General features: G+C 38.5%; 1 protein-coding gene across 1 annotated transcript in view; it reads right to left on the bottom strand.

Annotated features, from left to right (window-relative positions):
• The window catches only part of ITGBL1 (integrin subunit beta like 1), a 135,837-nt gene extending 119,075 nt beyond the window's left edge, over positions 1-16,762 (bottom strand). Inside the window, exons 1-2 of the mRNA XM_026038334.1 lie at positions 16,674-16,762; positions 15,245-15,456 (exon numbers count right to left, since the gene is read on the bottom strand). Coding sequence (XP_025894119.1) covers positions 15,245-15,456; positions 16,674-16,762 — 301 coding nt within the window. The remainder of the gene's footprint in view (positions 1-15,244; positions 15,457-16,673) is intronic.
• Between the last annotated feature and the right edge of the window lie 313 nt (positions 16,763-17,075).

The following is a 17,075-nucleotide window of genomic DNA, read 5'->3' as shown; positions in this document are numbered from 1 at the left end:
AGCATGTGCAGTCTTTTCATAAGACTGCACAGCTTTGCATCACTTTTCTTTTACCAGTATTTTTAAGTTAAAGAGTGTTCTTAGACCGTCAGTGCAAAACAGCAAAAGTTATTAAATTTCTCAGCCATGTTAAAGTACAGGTAGGTATATATTTAAGACAAAACACAGAAATTGAGAGTTTGGATTGATATATGTAATAATCYGTCTTCAGAGAGCCTTCTGCAGCTCAGGCTATCATGGCTACCACTAGATATTTGGAGAGTAGCAGAAAAAGATGAGCAAAAATCTGAATACATCACTAGGACAACCTCTCACAAAGGAAAAAAAAAAACTTCTTTCAATGTGCACTTACAGATCAAATGACTCCTAAGAAAATAAATCTTGTTGTATTATCTCTGGAACAGTTTGTAAGCTAGACATACCAAAGTGCAGCTTCGACCAAATTATGTGCTATAACAACAGCAAAAAAAAAAAAAAAAAAAAAAAAAAACGTTAAAGAATATCATAACAGATGGTAATGAAAAGTATTGTGGATGCATATAGATCATATACAATAAAAGGAAACATTTGTTTTTAAGCCATACATTTCAAAAACATATACATCTGCTTGACTCATTTCATTGAATTGTCTCTACAGAAACTGAAAGTGGGAATTTTTACTTTATGTATAGTGATGCTTGGGTTACCATGTCACCATGTCAGCATCTGTTCCAGTAATGAAGCTTAGAAGTTTTAAAAACTATGATACAACCATTATTCTCTAACTGCCTGTTTTGCATACTACTACACATTGGTTGGGAAAGCCATAATAATCTTTTTTTTTCCCCTTCTAAGTCCATTTATTATCACAAAGAGTATAAAGCATTTTTATCATTAAAAGCTTACCAAGAAAAAGATGTTTCTAGAAAAAGTCATTGAACATTGAACTACGTTCATTTCCCTGCTCATTGCATTTTAATGCCCAAACCTATTTCTCATGCCAGTACAATATGCTTATGCAGAGAAGTCAAATTATTTTTTTTTAATGTGTCTCTCTCCTACATTTTTTTTCCATAATTATTTCTTACTTATCCGAGTTTCTAAAACAAGATTTTCCTGCCTGGAAAAGGGTTACTATTTCTCTATTGATTTTTGCCATCTGGCAATATATTATCCCCTTTCATACCACAAATACAATGTCTGAAGAGTAGACTACAGGATTAAAAAAGGATTTTGTCTCCTTCATTTACAAGCCAAATAAAAGCAGTAGGTTAGGAATGATATGAATTTTATCAACACAAAATTAATTTATATTTCGAAACTGTTGCTATTATAGCAAATCTACATTTTCCTGTCCCGAGGAACACTTTGTACTGCATGTATTCACAGACATTCCAGATGCTATTTGTATATGAATTCTTTAAATTTGTTTCCAACCATCAATCCTTTTCTTCTCACTTTCACCACATTAAATTTCCTGTATGCACATTTATTCTTTTTCTAACTAAGCAGTAAGCCACAACACAGTSGATTTTTGGCTGCTGATAGATGCCAGAAGGTGTTAGGAAGTATGCAGCCAATGCAATGCTCAGTCTGATCTATCTTTGAAAAAGGATTTAAAAATGCAAAGTGACAGTTCAGAATACAAACAAAAGTTCAAGTTTTTTGATGTGACTACTGAAAAAAAAAAAAAAAAAAAAAAAAAGTGTGCTAAGAAAAGCAAGTACTTATTATGGAGGTGTCAAATAGATGACCAAGCAGAATGTTAGCTTGCAGGTAGCAAACAGACTCTGTACAGCCTCTGTACATTGTGACATTAAAGCATGGACAGAATTACAGATATTAGAAAAATATCCACAAGCCCATTTAAAACCACTTATGTGACTTACAAAGGGAGGAAAGGCAAAGGGGATGGAATAGAATGTATGCTGGATGAGAAGAGTGGTGAAGGCCGCCAACCTAGGCACATGGGGAATCCAAGGAGAAAAGGAGGAGGAAGAGACTGTTCACACAGATCTCTGCAGAGATTACTCAGTGTGTTGTGGGGTGCTTTCAAGGTAAAGAAGGGAATCGTAGAATCATTATGGTTGGAAAAGACCTTCAAGAACTTCTAGTCCAGTCTTAAGCCCTTCAACATACCCTTTCTTCAAGGGTTAAATTGTACCCTTTTTTATTTTCTGAAAATATACATATATATTTACTCCTAACAAAAGATACAGAACAGATGTGGTTCCTGTTTAACTAGGAATTAAGTTGCTCAGTGTTTAATGGAGAAATCAATAAGGATTCCATAAGGAATTTCTGGAATATCCTGGTTTTGGCACAATCTGTATTTTCCTGCATTGAATGGTAAGGGACCATGCACCTTCTCTAGCTGTTATGTATTTTGCCAGCTATCCACAGAGTCAGTATTTGACTAAGTATACATTTGTTTAAACAAAGCAGACATGAAACAAATGTTTCTGTTTAATACTTCCACTACTTCCTTCCCATCAAATTCTGGGGAAAAAGACGTTCCACCATGACTCCTAACTTATAACAGAAGTCAGTCCAACCATCTGTCTCTAAAAAGCATTAATTTCACCTACCTGCTAAAAACCTGTTTAAATTCTTAAAAAAAAAAAAAAAAAAACAAGTTGACCCTCATGCCCTCATGATCTTCATTGCTCAAAGTTCATGCTCATTTGGTCTTTCCAGAAGTGAACTTGAAAGAGATAATTGTCATTTAGAAACTGTTGTAAAAGATGAACGTTCAGAATCTTAACAGTTTAAAAGCAAGGGTTATACATATTATTCAAGAAATTACGACAATTCATTACAAAGTAATTACAAATAACAGCATGATAAAAACTACGATTACAGTACTAACACTGATCTTCATCTCTAAGACAGAGTAACAGGCAAGAGAACTGGTTTCACAGCAACATAACAGAAAATCAGCCTCAGAGAGACCTCTGGAAGGGGTCATCTAGTCCACTTGTGTGCCTAGAGGCACAAAGTGAATGTTAATCATTCCTGACAGATATTTGTCCAACCTGTTCTTGAAAACCTCAGTGACAGAGATCCCACAATCTCCCCAAGGCATTTTTTTCCAGTAGCCAAGAAATTCCCTCTCTTGACGCTAAGAGAAGTAATGCACAGATAATTCAGAACATAAAAGTAAATCCTCTGTAAAATTTCAGTGTGCTTAGCCACCTACTCCAGGAAGGAGAAAGTGAGGAAGCAAGGAGAAATGATGGAAATGCAATAATCACGTTATTTAAGCCCATTAAAGAGCTTAACTCTGCAGTTTAGAAATCACATCCTCTCACGTGCTGCTCTAACTGAACAACAAACATATGAAGCAAGCATGACCTAAGAAACAATATTTAATTTCTTATTACTGTAGTTTACTCCTAGAAGGCCCATGAATACCAAAGGTAGTTCAGCTCCACTTTGCCTCCTCTAAGAGAAAAGAATTCTGGGACATAAATGTGAATGCAAAGATCAACAGCTTGAGACAGAGTCACCAAGAACTACACAGACAAACAAGGTGAGTCTAAATTCCACTTAGGGCTTCATGGAGATTGATCTTTGATAAGCCAGAAAGATGGATAAGCAAAGCAGTGCCAAGGAAAAGGGCTAGACCACCAAAAAAGCAGAAAAGACACTGAGAGTAGGACTGAAGTTAGAAAATAACAGTTTGGCAACTGGAGTTAGGCAAAATGTGGGATTGGCTATACCTGCTCATACAGAAAAGGACGGAAAAAAAAGAGGATACTCGGAACTCTGAAAGACAGAAGACTAGTAGCCCAGAAGAGCCGGAAAGTCAAAATGATTATTTTTAAAGATCTCAGTAAATAATGCTCCAGGTAGAGTATATTTATTTTGAAAACCTCTAACTCTGGCATTTAGATTAAATATATAGATTAAAATAGATTAAATTTTGTGTCCACCATACTAGTCAGATACAGCTTTTAAGTTCATTTCCTGCAAGAATTTAATTCAGAAAGTTCTCCCTTGATAGATCTCTTTGAAACCAACTATTAAGAGATCATGCTTTATTCTGTGGATAATATTTGTAAAAAAAATCTTYTATAACGTGAGCATAAGTATACCAGATGTACATTCAGGCAATCAATGTTCACATATAAAAAGGAAGTCCTTTACTTATTAAAAAAAAAAAAAAGAAAAAGCCCTCCACTCACATAAAAGCACTAATATAACAAGGGCAGAGAAAGTGATGCTTAACTTGCTCATGCAATTACAAAACCTTAATCTTATTGTGACTTTTCAAACAACAAGTCACTTAAACCAATTTTGTTATTAGTATAGTAGTATGTCTAATGTTTTTAAGGAATTGCTTTCATTTAACTGAATGTTTTCACACAAAAGTCTTATTTCTGCTAAATTCCATTCTGCTGGTATGAACTGTATGTAGAAAGAATATTTTGATAGATATCCTGACAAAGTAATGTTATGTAATATGCAACTGTTTAAATACGTATAGAAAACAAACAAAGAAACAAACACAAAAAAAAAAACACAGATAAAAGTGAAAGAAGTGAAATAACAAAAAAGAAAGAATTCCAAACTTTGGAGCTTTTTTTTTTACCATTTTCAAGTAAATGACATGGTTTATATTATGCAGCTTTTATTTTTGTCTGAGATTAACTGGAGATGCAGGTCAAACAATGGCACGAAATGTTGTGAGACAAATTCTCTGCTGTCATAACTGTATTGATTTTATTAGACTTATGTCAGCAGAAGACGCAGGTTTCTGGTCCAGAGGAAAAAACAACAACAACAAAAACAACAACCCACAACATTTACTTTTATTAAAACATTTTTTAGCCTGAATAGTGGAGATGGGTGACAGGTTCCACTACTAAATCTAGCAGGGGATACAACTGAGGTTTGGTAATCTTGCCAATTCCAACTCCAATCATTTTTTTTTGTTGTTGTTGTTGTGTTTGTGCATCACAAACACAAAATTTGTAGCAARCAAAGCATTATAAATCTTGGAAAGAGCTTGTACAATTGTTTTATTTTGTGATACAAATCTTATACCCTTCAGTTCAGAAGAGGTCATGTACAAAGGAAAGCAGTTTAAATCCAAAGCCARTGATGTGGTTTTAACATTTCTTATTTAAACTTCAACTAATTATTTTAAGTAGTCTTGAGAAAAAAATGGGGCRGGAAATTACCCAGTCCCTCTTACTGTAATATGATACCATAGACTCTAAAATGGTCCTAGGAATAAGGGAGACAGAAATTGGAGAGACAGAAGCATAGGAAAGATCACTGTGTCTTGCTGCTTTGGGATATCACTGCATCACTGGCTACTTTGGGAACGGTTATTAAAATTACTCATTTTATGTTGTTCTCATGCAGATATTTAGTAAGCAGGGAAGAGCTCTGAGGACTCCAGGGTATACCAGCCTTAAATTAAGCTCTAGTGACCATATCAGCCAGTCCTTTTAAAGATAAATGAGATCATGGTGTAGCTAAAACTGATCTTTTTSAGAAAGGATGTTTGAAAAAGAATCTTAGAGGACTTCTACAAACATCAGTGCATGAGGAACCACCCAAACTGAAGACACTTGTATTCAATTGCAATTGCTTCTATATTTTCAGTTTCCATCTAGAGAAACTGCCTTCTGTGGAGGTGATGGGCAATTTTCTTTCAGGGATTGTTGTACCTCAGATCTCTTCACAACCACAGACCTGGTACTGTGCTTCATTACACTTGCTGTGTTTGTAACAAGACTATCTGTGACTTGAAACAGAAGTGAGAATGAAATGAAATTCTTTCACATGACAGCCACTAGAAGTACTAGCCCTAAAACACTGTTCTAATCAAGTGTCTCATGTCAATTTTATTTAAATTTCTTGCTGGTTGTCTGCTTACAACAGAGTTTGCCTGACTACAAAGCTAACTGAAAAGCCAAGTGAATTTGTAATACTGCCTTCTATCATTCCGTAGCAGAAGGTTTGAACCTTATCACTACATGTCAAACTAAAATTGTGCAATTTATTCACAGTCACTGTTCTTTCAAGTTTAAAAACATCTTGAGAAAGAACCAAGTCTGTGCAGACTGTTAAAATGATATATCTTATTCACAGGATGGCTGAGGTCAGCAGGCACCTCCAGAGATCATCTAGTCCAAGTCCCCTGCTCAAGCAGGACACCTAGAGCACGGGGCACAGGGCGGCATCCAGGAGGGTTTGGAAGATTTCTAAAGAAGGAGACTACACAACTTCTCTGGGCAGCCTGTTCCAGTGCTTTGTCACCCTCATAGCAAAGAGATTCTTCCTCATACGGAGATGAAACTTCCTGTCTTTCAACTTGTATCCATTACCCCTTGTTCTGGCACTGCCCAGCACTGAGAAGAGTTTGGCTCCCTCCTCTTTACAACCTCCCCTCAGGTATTTGTAGATAYTGATCCCCTCTTAATCTTCTCTTCTCCAAGCTAAACAGGCCCAACTCACTCAGTCTCTCCTCATGCGAGAGATACTCCAGTCCCTTAATCATCTTTGTTGCGCTCCGCTGGACCCTCTCTAGAAGCTCCACGTCCCTGTTATACTGGGGAGCCCAGAACTGCACCCAACACTCCCTGTGCGGCCTCTCCAGGGCTGAGGAGAGGGAGAGGATCTCCTCCCTCCACCTGCTGCCAATATTCCCCCTCATTCAAGCCAGAATCCCATTGACCTTCTTGGCCATGAGGGCACTGCTGACTCATTGTTAACTTGCTTTCAACCAGGACTCCCAGGTCCCTCTCCGTGGAGGTGCTTTCCAGCAGCTCAACACTTAATCTTTCCTGATGCCTGGGGTTATTCCTCCCCAGGTGCAGGACCCTGCAGCTCTCCTTGTTGAGGTTCCTCTCTGCCCAACTCTCCAACCTGTCCAGGTCCCTCTGAATGGCAGCACAGCCTTCTGGGGTTCAGCCACTCCACCCAGATTGGGATCATCTGCAGACTTGCTCAGGGAGCCCTCAGTGCCCTTGTCCAAGTCATTGATGAACCGGTTGAACAGCACTGGGCCCAGTACTGACTCCTGGGGGGCACCACTGGCCGCAGGCCTCCAACTAGGCTCAACACGATTTATCACAACCCTCTAAGCCCTGCTATCTAGCCAGTTCTTAATCCACCCTACTCATCTAAACTACAACTCCTAAGCTTCCCTATGAGGAAAATGGCTTGCTTAGAAAACCAAATGAATCATTTTCTACATGTGAAACATACAGAGATCAAGAGGTGCAGTTCTGCAATCGTTTTCAAAAGAACCACATTGCAAAATGTTCTGTGACTTTTAGTCATGGAATAGCAACTGTTCTTCAGCTCTTTGGCATTACTTCATTCTTATTCAAGTATATTCATAAGATAAAATTGGTTACCCTTTCCATCTTAGTTCTTCCCTGTTCCTTAAATGGAACCCCAGAACCGAATAGATTCGGTCAAATTAAACAGAAATGAATTTATTTTTGTTTAATAGACTACTGTTATGTAATAACTTTTGAAAGGATTATTATTTGCTTGATAAATCAAAGTTATTGATARAGCAAAATATTCTAAATGAGCAAATCTGGTGGCTTACTGGTTATCTGTGGAATTGTCCTGCTACAAACACCTCTCCTTGTCTATAGATGAGATAGCTTTAAGCCAGATATATACATTAAGTTCTTTCATAACTTAAAACTCTAATTTGAATAATGATACATAGGAATCAACAATTTAGTAGTACATAATGCAGACAACAGTTCTTTGGAAAAGAAATGCATGATTATTATTTTCATGAAAAACTACTCAACATTTGTGGGTTTTTTTTTTTTTTTTTTCTGACAGAACCTTAAGTGATAATCTTCATGCTATCATGTTTTATACTTGCACTATGTCTGGTGGGGACTTGTGGATTGAGGGTCCCTGAGACAGTCTTAGATACTTGGGCTCTTTTCTGAGTCTCACCATAGGTCAAAAATTGCCTAGGAGGCATGTTTTAATCTCTGGCCCTCAGCTTCCTCTCTTCAGGATCAGAAGTAAAATATATACCTTCTAGTAATTCATTGTGAGAACTGCCAAGAAACATGCTATGTAAAAATGGAATATTTGTACTTGTTCTTATCCATTGCTATATCCTAGAGATTTTCGTATCAGCTGAGGTGAGGTTTCCCTTCTGCTCTGAAAGGGAAGCATCCATCCTGTTTGTACTGCATTAGCAACTGATCTTACCATCAGCTGTGGTACCTGAGAACCCAGTAAACCCTTTGCAAAGGGAAAGAGAGATTACAACTGAGTATCTCCAAGATTCCCTGAAATAAACAAGGCAGTTATCAAGTGGCTATATGAAAAAGAAAAGTGGTAGCATTTCACTTTTCAGTTGCTTTTCACCCCCACTTTCTATATATCTTCTCATAAAACTCCATCTGAAAACAGGGTCTTAATCTCTCACTAGGTAAAAAAACATTGGTAAAAAAACATATTTTTTAAAACTTTATCTAAAGAAACTTTTTTTTTTTTTTGCATACTGAGATGTGGAAAAAAAGGTGTGGAGGAAAAGACTTCACTAGAATTTTGTTTTGTCTTTTCTCTTTTCTCAGTCATCTAGACTGACTGAATGAGCAGATTTTGCAAGTGCTCTGAGGCAAAACAATCCCTTCTTTCTAGGTAAAGAGACGAAAAAAATCATCAAATTCCAGTTCCTTCACCTTTCTCTTATTTTTCATACATAGTCCATACAGTGCCCAATGGGATTTGACTCCAGCAACAAGTCTGAGCTGTACCACAATGTAACATCATCTTTCTCTGTCATACACTTCAATCCAAACAATGATATGTTCCAAAACCGTATGTACACTTTGGGGTCTTCTGGACGCCCTGCTGATCTTTTTCAAGACCTAAATTGCCTTTATTCCTGGACAGCACTACTAACGTTCTCTCCTCCTGCAAAAAGGAACTGTCAAAACATTTTAAATTAGAGTTGTTGCYGTTAGGACAAAGCAGCTGGAAACATCTATGCTAAAAGGTCAAGAGCCAAGTAACAGAGGAGATAGATGGTTTGAAGCTCCTTTACTGGACCATCTATCAAAAATAAAGCTTTAAGAAGTCATAGAAAATCTTAGTCCAGCAAGTTCATCTGACAAAGGCTGTGACTTAGTGAAACCCATCCGCTTATGAAGTAGGCAGAATCATTAATACACTATTCTGAGACATTAAGTACATCTGATATTATCTCTCATCCATTTCTTTTTCCTGTTAATGAAAGCAAAATACAAGTGTTCACAAATGAGTTCAGTTTGTGAGAGTTTTGACATAAAGGGCAGGCTTTCACAATAAAAAGAAACAGTTCATTAGTAGAGCATGAATAACAAAAAAATCAAACTCATTTCAGAACTCTTATTTGCATTGCCCAAACTTGTGCAAAGTTTTGAGTTTTCATTGCAAGGATAAGTTTGTCAACCTAATCTAATGAAGGGCAAAAGGTGAAGGAGATCCTGCTCCCATCCATGTTTTTTTTTTTGTATTTGTAATGGCCCTGGAGGGTCTGCATTCCAGAGATGTTACCAAAAGCTTCTCCTTCCACCTATCTACTGAATTCACTTACAGTTTTTAAATTAGCACGTATTTTCTGTATGTCATATCTGCATATGAATGCATTAGTTTATAAGAGCCCAAAGACTAAAGGTACTCAAACTGATGCTTTTTTATATATATATTTATTTATTTATACACACACAAATATATTTAAAAGCATTTAATTGAACACTTTCAAAATGCCTCCCTTCCAGTAACCTCTGTTACAGTGCCTCTCTCTGAGCTTCCTCCTCATGTCTCATTACTTGTAACCATGAAGGTACACACTGCATTTGGATATACAGCACTTGCAAGTGTAACCAAGACTGCTTAAATTCAACTAGTTCAGATCCCAATAATATAAGGTTAAGAATAATTCCAGATTTCACTTGAGTTTTATGAACCTGCCTGGGACCACTAGTCCACAGCCTATGCTATCACAATTTCACTGCTTCAAGAATTTGGAGATGTGTTTTGAAATTTGCTKTTTTCACATCTACAAATCTTTCATCCAGGAGGAAATGTTACCTGAAACCAAGTTCAAAAATCTAGACTAAGGCAAACCAAATCAAGGAGGAACTGAAACTTCCATTTGTAGCTGTAGTTTCCTGTCCTATTTTTATTTTGACAATTTAAGAGATTATGTCTCAAATTATCACATTTCCCATAGCTGAATTTTGGCAGATAAGGTTGCTGATGCAGAAAAAAAAATAGACATGTTCTGTCTATATCCAGGGYTCTTAGTTTCAATACAGATAAAAGGGCAATCATTGCAGGTCTAAGTCTGGCTTTTCTATTTGTCCGTAGTAAGAAATTTTGCTCAATAAAAAAAAATCAGCATTTCAGACCTCACCTCAAAATGAGTGCAAGAGTGTGGTTAGTAGAGCATTTCCAACTCAAGCAACGTAGCTTGAGTCTTTTGTATGAGGAACAGACTTCAGGCAAAACATTCATTCTCAAACACTCTCAAAAACCCATTTTCAAACCTTTCTTAAAATCCTCTTCTTAATTATCTATCTTTCACCTCCTASGAAGGAGCATACATTCAAAAAACATACATAGATGCATAACTACATATTACAACAATTCTTTAATATGAATTTATCTTGTATTTCTACATCTACCTCTTGTCAACTCAATTTTTCACTGCTTTTCTCAGCATAGGTTAGTTTATATTCTGAAACCATGCAGAGTGGAAAATAATTGCATTGATATTCTTTTGATACTTTTCATAGAACTATGATTACACTTCTGGCTGTGCAAACCTACAGCAAACACTGTCATTAAACTTCTGAGCTAGTCTTAAAATAGGTATGGCACTTATAAAATAGGTATGGCACTTATCACACCCATGGCTTTAGAAAAAGAGACAGAAAAATCTCTACCTGGCATCAATAAAGGCAATGAAATTCCTATAGCAGTGGATTATGGAAGTAGTAAATCATGCACTGTCACTATCATTCAGGAACTGCAAGAAATATTTCTTCTGTTTGGAAGAGGAGAAATTATTTATAAAATCTTAATAACTATGGAAAAATAATCAATATAATTGTGAGGAAAAAAATAGTCTATTTTCTTTCTTTCTTTGTACACTTTCTTTTTTTTTCTGCCACAGGATTGTATCTGCCCCTGGTTCTCCTCTGTTTCGCTCTGAGAAGCTATATAATACTGTGTCTTACGTTGACAGCTTCTGTGATCCATTCTCTAGGAACACCTATAATGTTCACTTTGGGGCACTTTGACCAAAAATGAAAAGTCACCTCTTCAGCTGGCCATGAAAGTCTAAGTTTGGTTTCCTTCTTCAATCTTCTTCAATCACAGCTCCATAAAAAGRTTAAGGAAAAAAAATCTCTCAAATATCACCCCATGTTTTCTATATATAGCTAAAGCACATAAAATAGGTATCAAGTGGCTCTTTGATATGTATTACTGCTGCACATTCCATTTTTCTCTGTACATAAGGCAGATCTGATTACTAAGAAGGCACTGTTAAAAATGCACTGAGGCAATAAAAAAAGACTGAACTCATAACTACTATTTGAAAGCAAACAGCAACAAATAAATTGTTTGCCCTGAATGAAGCATAAATCCTTTGGGATTTGGATTCAGCATATTGCAATCATCCTTGTCATAGCTCGTCTCTACCTTGAAAACTGTCATCAAATGACAAAATAAAGATATCACCAAGGCTGTAAACAGAATTCCAATATTGGGACTCAGCTTTTCTTTCCTCTACACTCCATGAAGATGTAGAGCAGGTAGATGAAAAGGCCACYGAGGAAACTAGGGTACTCAATGTCTCAAACTGTAGGACTTCATTCCTCTYATCTACTTTGTTATTAACTCCTAAAGACAACTCTTATGGCTTTATCAATCACAGTGAGATAAAAKGAAAAACCATAATCCTCTCCAAAGCATCTGGAAACATTACAAAAGGGAAACACTGCAGACAAGTCTCAAAAGACAGTAAGAGGCCTGAGACATTCAAAACCCCTCTTATTAGTCATAGCATAATCGCTTTTCTGTTGTTCATATAGGATGATGAAAAAAAGTGAATTGTAAACAGATGGGCGTTTCTTCTATCCCACAGGCCTTCCTGCTTCAGAATATGGATGTCCAGTTTCTGGTCCAGAAGGTAGATCTGATTGAGAAGGTGCCTTGAAGATAATGACCTGCCTGATGAGYGACTAAGTATTTTGTTTAGTTTGGGATGGGAGAGGGAAACAAACGTATGTATGGATTGACTGACAGGGAAACACAGTTATCTGTGGCAGCAGTGACACAAACAACTGTGACTGTCCAACTCCAAATACCAACATCACTGGYGATTAGATATCAGTCACTTGGAAAAGACATCATTCTGGCAGGTTGAAAAGCAGCTTGTCTGAAGCAGCATTAATCTCAAATACCATGGCTCTCTAGAGGAATATTCAATTAGCATCTAGAAGTTCTGCATGTGGTACTAGTGTGCAGTTATTGTTATTGTACTCATCCAGAGGGACTACTGATGAAATAGCTCAATAAATATTGAATTTAAATTGAAAAAAAAAAAAAAAACTGTAATAATAATATAGTTCTCTTTAGGCTTTTCACCTAAAGTAAATACAATTTCATCATAGAGTCAAAAGATTTGCTCAAGGCTRAAAAGAAAGGAAAGGATGTGGCATATAGACAATCAGCTTAACATTCCTTAACATTAAGGAACATTATCAAAATGCATTTTTACTGAATGGGCACTCACAGTCAACACAAACTGTTTTTTTTCTGCTAAAATACACATAATTTTCCTAAGAAGAATGATGAAATGAAAGAAATGTGCATGATATTTTTGGATGCATAAATGATAGATTCACATAGAGTACTGTAAATGAGTGTGATAGCAATATTATACCGCAAGTATATGTATCAGTGCAAATATGTATAAAAATACATACTAAGTTTGCTCTCTGAATAGGAGAACAAGATAGTGGAATTTCCAATCCTTGGCATACATACATAAAGAATGGATGCATTAAAGTTGAAATACTGAAAATATTTCTTTGATCTGACATACAAGACCACAGCATTGAAARGAAAAAAGAAAGGCAGTCATGTTGGTCTTTGAGGATCAGTGTATACTGATGCCAGCCACACGACAAGGCTGCACTTTGCCTTCTACATCATAAGGACAAGTCTCCTGCTAAAAATGGCATGTCCAATTGCCTTTTCTATTCTCCTCGCCTCCCAGATATACACTGCTGACTAAAATTAACTGTTTAGTAGTTAACTGACTAAAAATGTGGCAGAAATAAAAGGGAAGAGGGCTGAGAGTACAGCCTACAGCTGTTCTGCAGTTCCAGTGTAGATCCTGCTATTCAGTATTGAAGAAGTTATCTGGGGCTTGCTTTCCTAAAATACTGAGCAACCTTGAACACCAAAAAAATCATCTGGTCTTTCAGTAAAGTTAAAAAAAAAAGCCGAACAATCAAAATCTTAGGTCTTTTACAGCTGTTTCCCTCCCCATAAATTCATGCTGAAATTTTTGTGCTAAAATATTTTTTTTCTCCAGTAGAGTGAATTTAAATTATTTCAGTACTTCACAAGAAAGGTGGACAACTAGAATTTTTTTTTATTAGTTAATGTTTACATCTTTGAACTGATGCATGAAGTTCTACACAAATTCTAAAAATTATTCTTAGAAGGAGATGTCAGGTTTATTTATCCTACTAGAACCCCACCCCACCAAAGCACTGACAAAACTTCTAGTCACTGCTCAGGATAATAACAGGGAAATTAAGCAGAGATAAAACTTACCAACAATCAAATTTGTAGAGGAATATTTTAAAATTTTGCCCCAGTAACAATCATCAAAGTTATAGAAATCATAACTCTGAGMAGAAAATTCCCCTTTGAGACTACAGAGCACTGAAGTGACCAGTGGACCTCTAATACTATTTACATAACTAGAGTTATACTGCTCAGTAGAGAGCCTACAGATCAGTTTCTCCACAAAGTTCCAGAGTCAAAGGTGCCAAATGCAAGCATTTTTCTTATAATCCCATTCTTGATCTTTTCATGTTATTATTGGASTTCTTATTCTTAGCTACATTGTTGCTAAAATAAGTCGCTCTTTTTTCCTACAAAATTTGCCAAACCCACTGCTGGAATGCATTTGTATTATCCTCTTACTAGCAGAATTCCTGTAACATTCTCATTGACCTAATTGCAGTTTTTGGCCTGCAAAGATGACACGTTTGTGTGAATCTGGTAAAGCTGTTTAAGCAGGAACACCAGAAATGAAGTACCCGTACGGCCACTTTCATCAAACTCCAGACTGAATCCCCTTAGGAATGTGATGGCATTTCTTCTCCCTGCTCTTTTCTAAAATCCTCTTCTACAGCTGCTTACAAAAAAAAAAAAAAAAAAATCCCAAATCTGACAAAAATAGCCTAGAAACTTCAGACATCTGGAAGGATGAAAGAGTGATAATGTTTAGATGTAAAGTAAGTGCCATAGTCCAACAACTGGAAGGGACTAAACTGGGTCCCAGAGCACTGGGTCAATAGACACATCTCTGATATCACAATGCAATTAGACTATTTTAAGCTTCTATTTCAATAGCATCATCTCTATWTGGAGAAAAATAGGGGTTTTTTATTTATACACCCTGATAGGAAACCCTCCATGTGACTCCTGTTGCAGCAGGCCTTCTTCTTGATTGCATGAGAATAAAAGGATTACAAGGAAAAAAAAAAAAAAAAGAGGAAGATTGTTCAGAGCTAGTTGTGAGCAGTCAAAATGTAGCAATAATACACGAAATAGCAAGAAAAATTGGGTCAGCGAATTGGATTCAAAGTCCAGTTTGCAGAGCCTCCAATCCAAGGCATCTAGTTTTGCCCTTCCTGCAGATGAAGCTCACTCTGGACAAAGTCCAATCTTGTGGCACAGGCAGTGCCTTAACTTGCATTCTTTGACCTGGTGAAATCCTTGGATGGGCCAACAAACCCATTTAGAGACATGGATCAGGAAAACACACATAACCATGTTTCTACTATTGCAGTGTGCTGTTTTCAGTCTACAGTTACCCACATAACACACAATCTTGATTTTCTACACCTTCAGCTAGCACAGGAAGCTGTTAATCACCAGCACCAGCACCAGTAAAGGCACGTTGACACCAGGACCCTGCCTGCTTGAGGACACAAGAAAACTCTCCCTGTTTCCGAGGCTTCCTTACCTGCACAGGTCTTCCCATCGTAGCTCTCACACACCCAGTCATGGCACTCACACAGCGGCCCGTAGTATTTGCCGGACTCGGTCACTTGGCAGATGCAGGCTCCGCAGTCGCACGTGCCTCTGCCGCTGCACAGCTTTCCCCCTGGGACTCGGCACCTGAGCTCCGACTCGGCCCGGGACAGCCGGCACGAGGAAGGACTTCCCACACTGCTCCTGTGGAGAAGAGCAAAAAGAACAAGCTGTGGTCACAGGCTGCAGCTCACGGCTGGTGAGAGGAAGCCACCCCTGCTGCCAAGGGGAGAGTCACTCCACCGAAAGTTGTTTTTAATGCCACAAGTTTATTCCTGGTTGCAAAGGTACTACTTGTTGCAAAACACCCAATTTTCTTCTCTTGACACCTGTGGGAGTGTGTATCTTGTATTATAATTACTTTATAAAACTACATTATGCGTATTGCCTTTTTCGTCATGCATATCTGGATTATAGACATACACATGTATATTTTGATTATGAAACTTTTTGATATGACAGGTTTAGACACCTAGGTAACATAACTGGCATGTTTGATACCAAAAAAAAGCATCAAAAGCTGATTCTAACACAATACGTTCACCAAAGCAATCTTTTTGCCTTCATCCCACTGCCACATATATATATTTTTTATGCTTTCATCCAAATAGGAAGGAGAAATAATCACTGATTTTCATTTAATATAGCCTGTGGCTGCAATTTGACTTAATTCAGCACTATTCTTGTGCTAAAATGAACATTTGCGGTTCTGCCATGGAATCACATCACGCATTAGAGCACATGAATCAGGTTATAGAGGGTACACAGGGAAAATCCCTTGTCTTAGCACCAGCTAGAATGTAGGGTGGCAGAATGAAGGATTGGTCAAGGCAGTATTCCAGAATAGGTGTTCACAAGGCTAGGGAATCTTGAGGATCCAGATTACCAACACCTGCTTTGCTCAGACATTAAATTTTGTGACTTTCAGAGCAAAAGACCTGCTGGGTCTAATAGCAGGCAGGTGTTGGAGACAGYGGAAGAAAAGAGCAGTAGGAAAGTGTACCTCTCTGTGCTGTAGCACCAAAGTGCAGGAGCACACAAGACTTTGTGCTTAGACTCCTGCTCAGCTTAGGCAGCAGATTTTGGAAGTTCAGACAGAAAGAGTTATGAGTCTCCCCACTTTTCGCCTCTCCCCCCGCATTAAAGGTCTGCACCTGGGCCAYGCAACACACCCTGCAAAAACTCAGTAGCTCTCCTGGGACCTGCCCAGTCGCACAGCGCTGGCCTCGGAGCAGCTTTGGAGCAGGCAGAGCGGAGCAGCTCTCCGAGCGCTCCAGCGCTGCCTCCTCCGCGCCACGGCGCGCGCGTGGCAGCATGCCGAGCCATGCGACCCCCCGGGCTGCCTTCGGAGCCGCACTTACCGCAGGGCCGGCGGGGCGGCCGGTGGCAGGGCCGGCAACAGGCAGGGCAGCGAGGTGGCCAGCAGCACCGCCAGCCCCCGGGCCAACATGGTYCCGCTTGGAGCGCTCCCGCCGATGGACGCACGCACGGACGGACGGATGGACGGACCCCCGGGTGTGCGGAGCTGTGAGCCGGCCGAGCCCAGCTCCAGGGCTGCTCCCTGTGTGCAGCAGCGGCTCCGATCAGCTGCTCGGGAGCTGGATTTGGGCAGCGCTCTGGGAGGGAGGCCGGTGCCAAACCCCGAAGTTTACAGTCTAGGCAGGGAAGTAATTAGAAACAGTCGCGCGGCCAGATGGTTTATTTTGATGTTTTAAAAGTGGCCTGCTTGCAGATGTGGGCGAACCGTCCCGTTCTCCAAGTGC

This window comes from Nothoprocta perdicaria, unplaced genomic scaffold, assembly GCF_003342845.1.
Source record: "Nothoprocta perdicaria isolate Ctin4 unplaced genomic scaffold, notPer1 scaffold_208, whole genome shotgun sequence".
NCBI classification, from domain to species: Eukaryota; Metazoa; Chordata; class Aves; order Tinamiformes; family Tinamidae; genus Nothoprocta; species Nothoprocta perdicaria.
The sequence above is the reverse complement of the archived record's forward strand: the minus strand, read 5'-3'. Positions and strand labels throughout refer to the sequence as shown.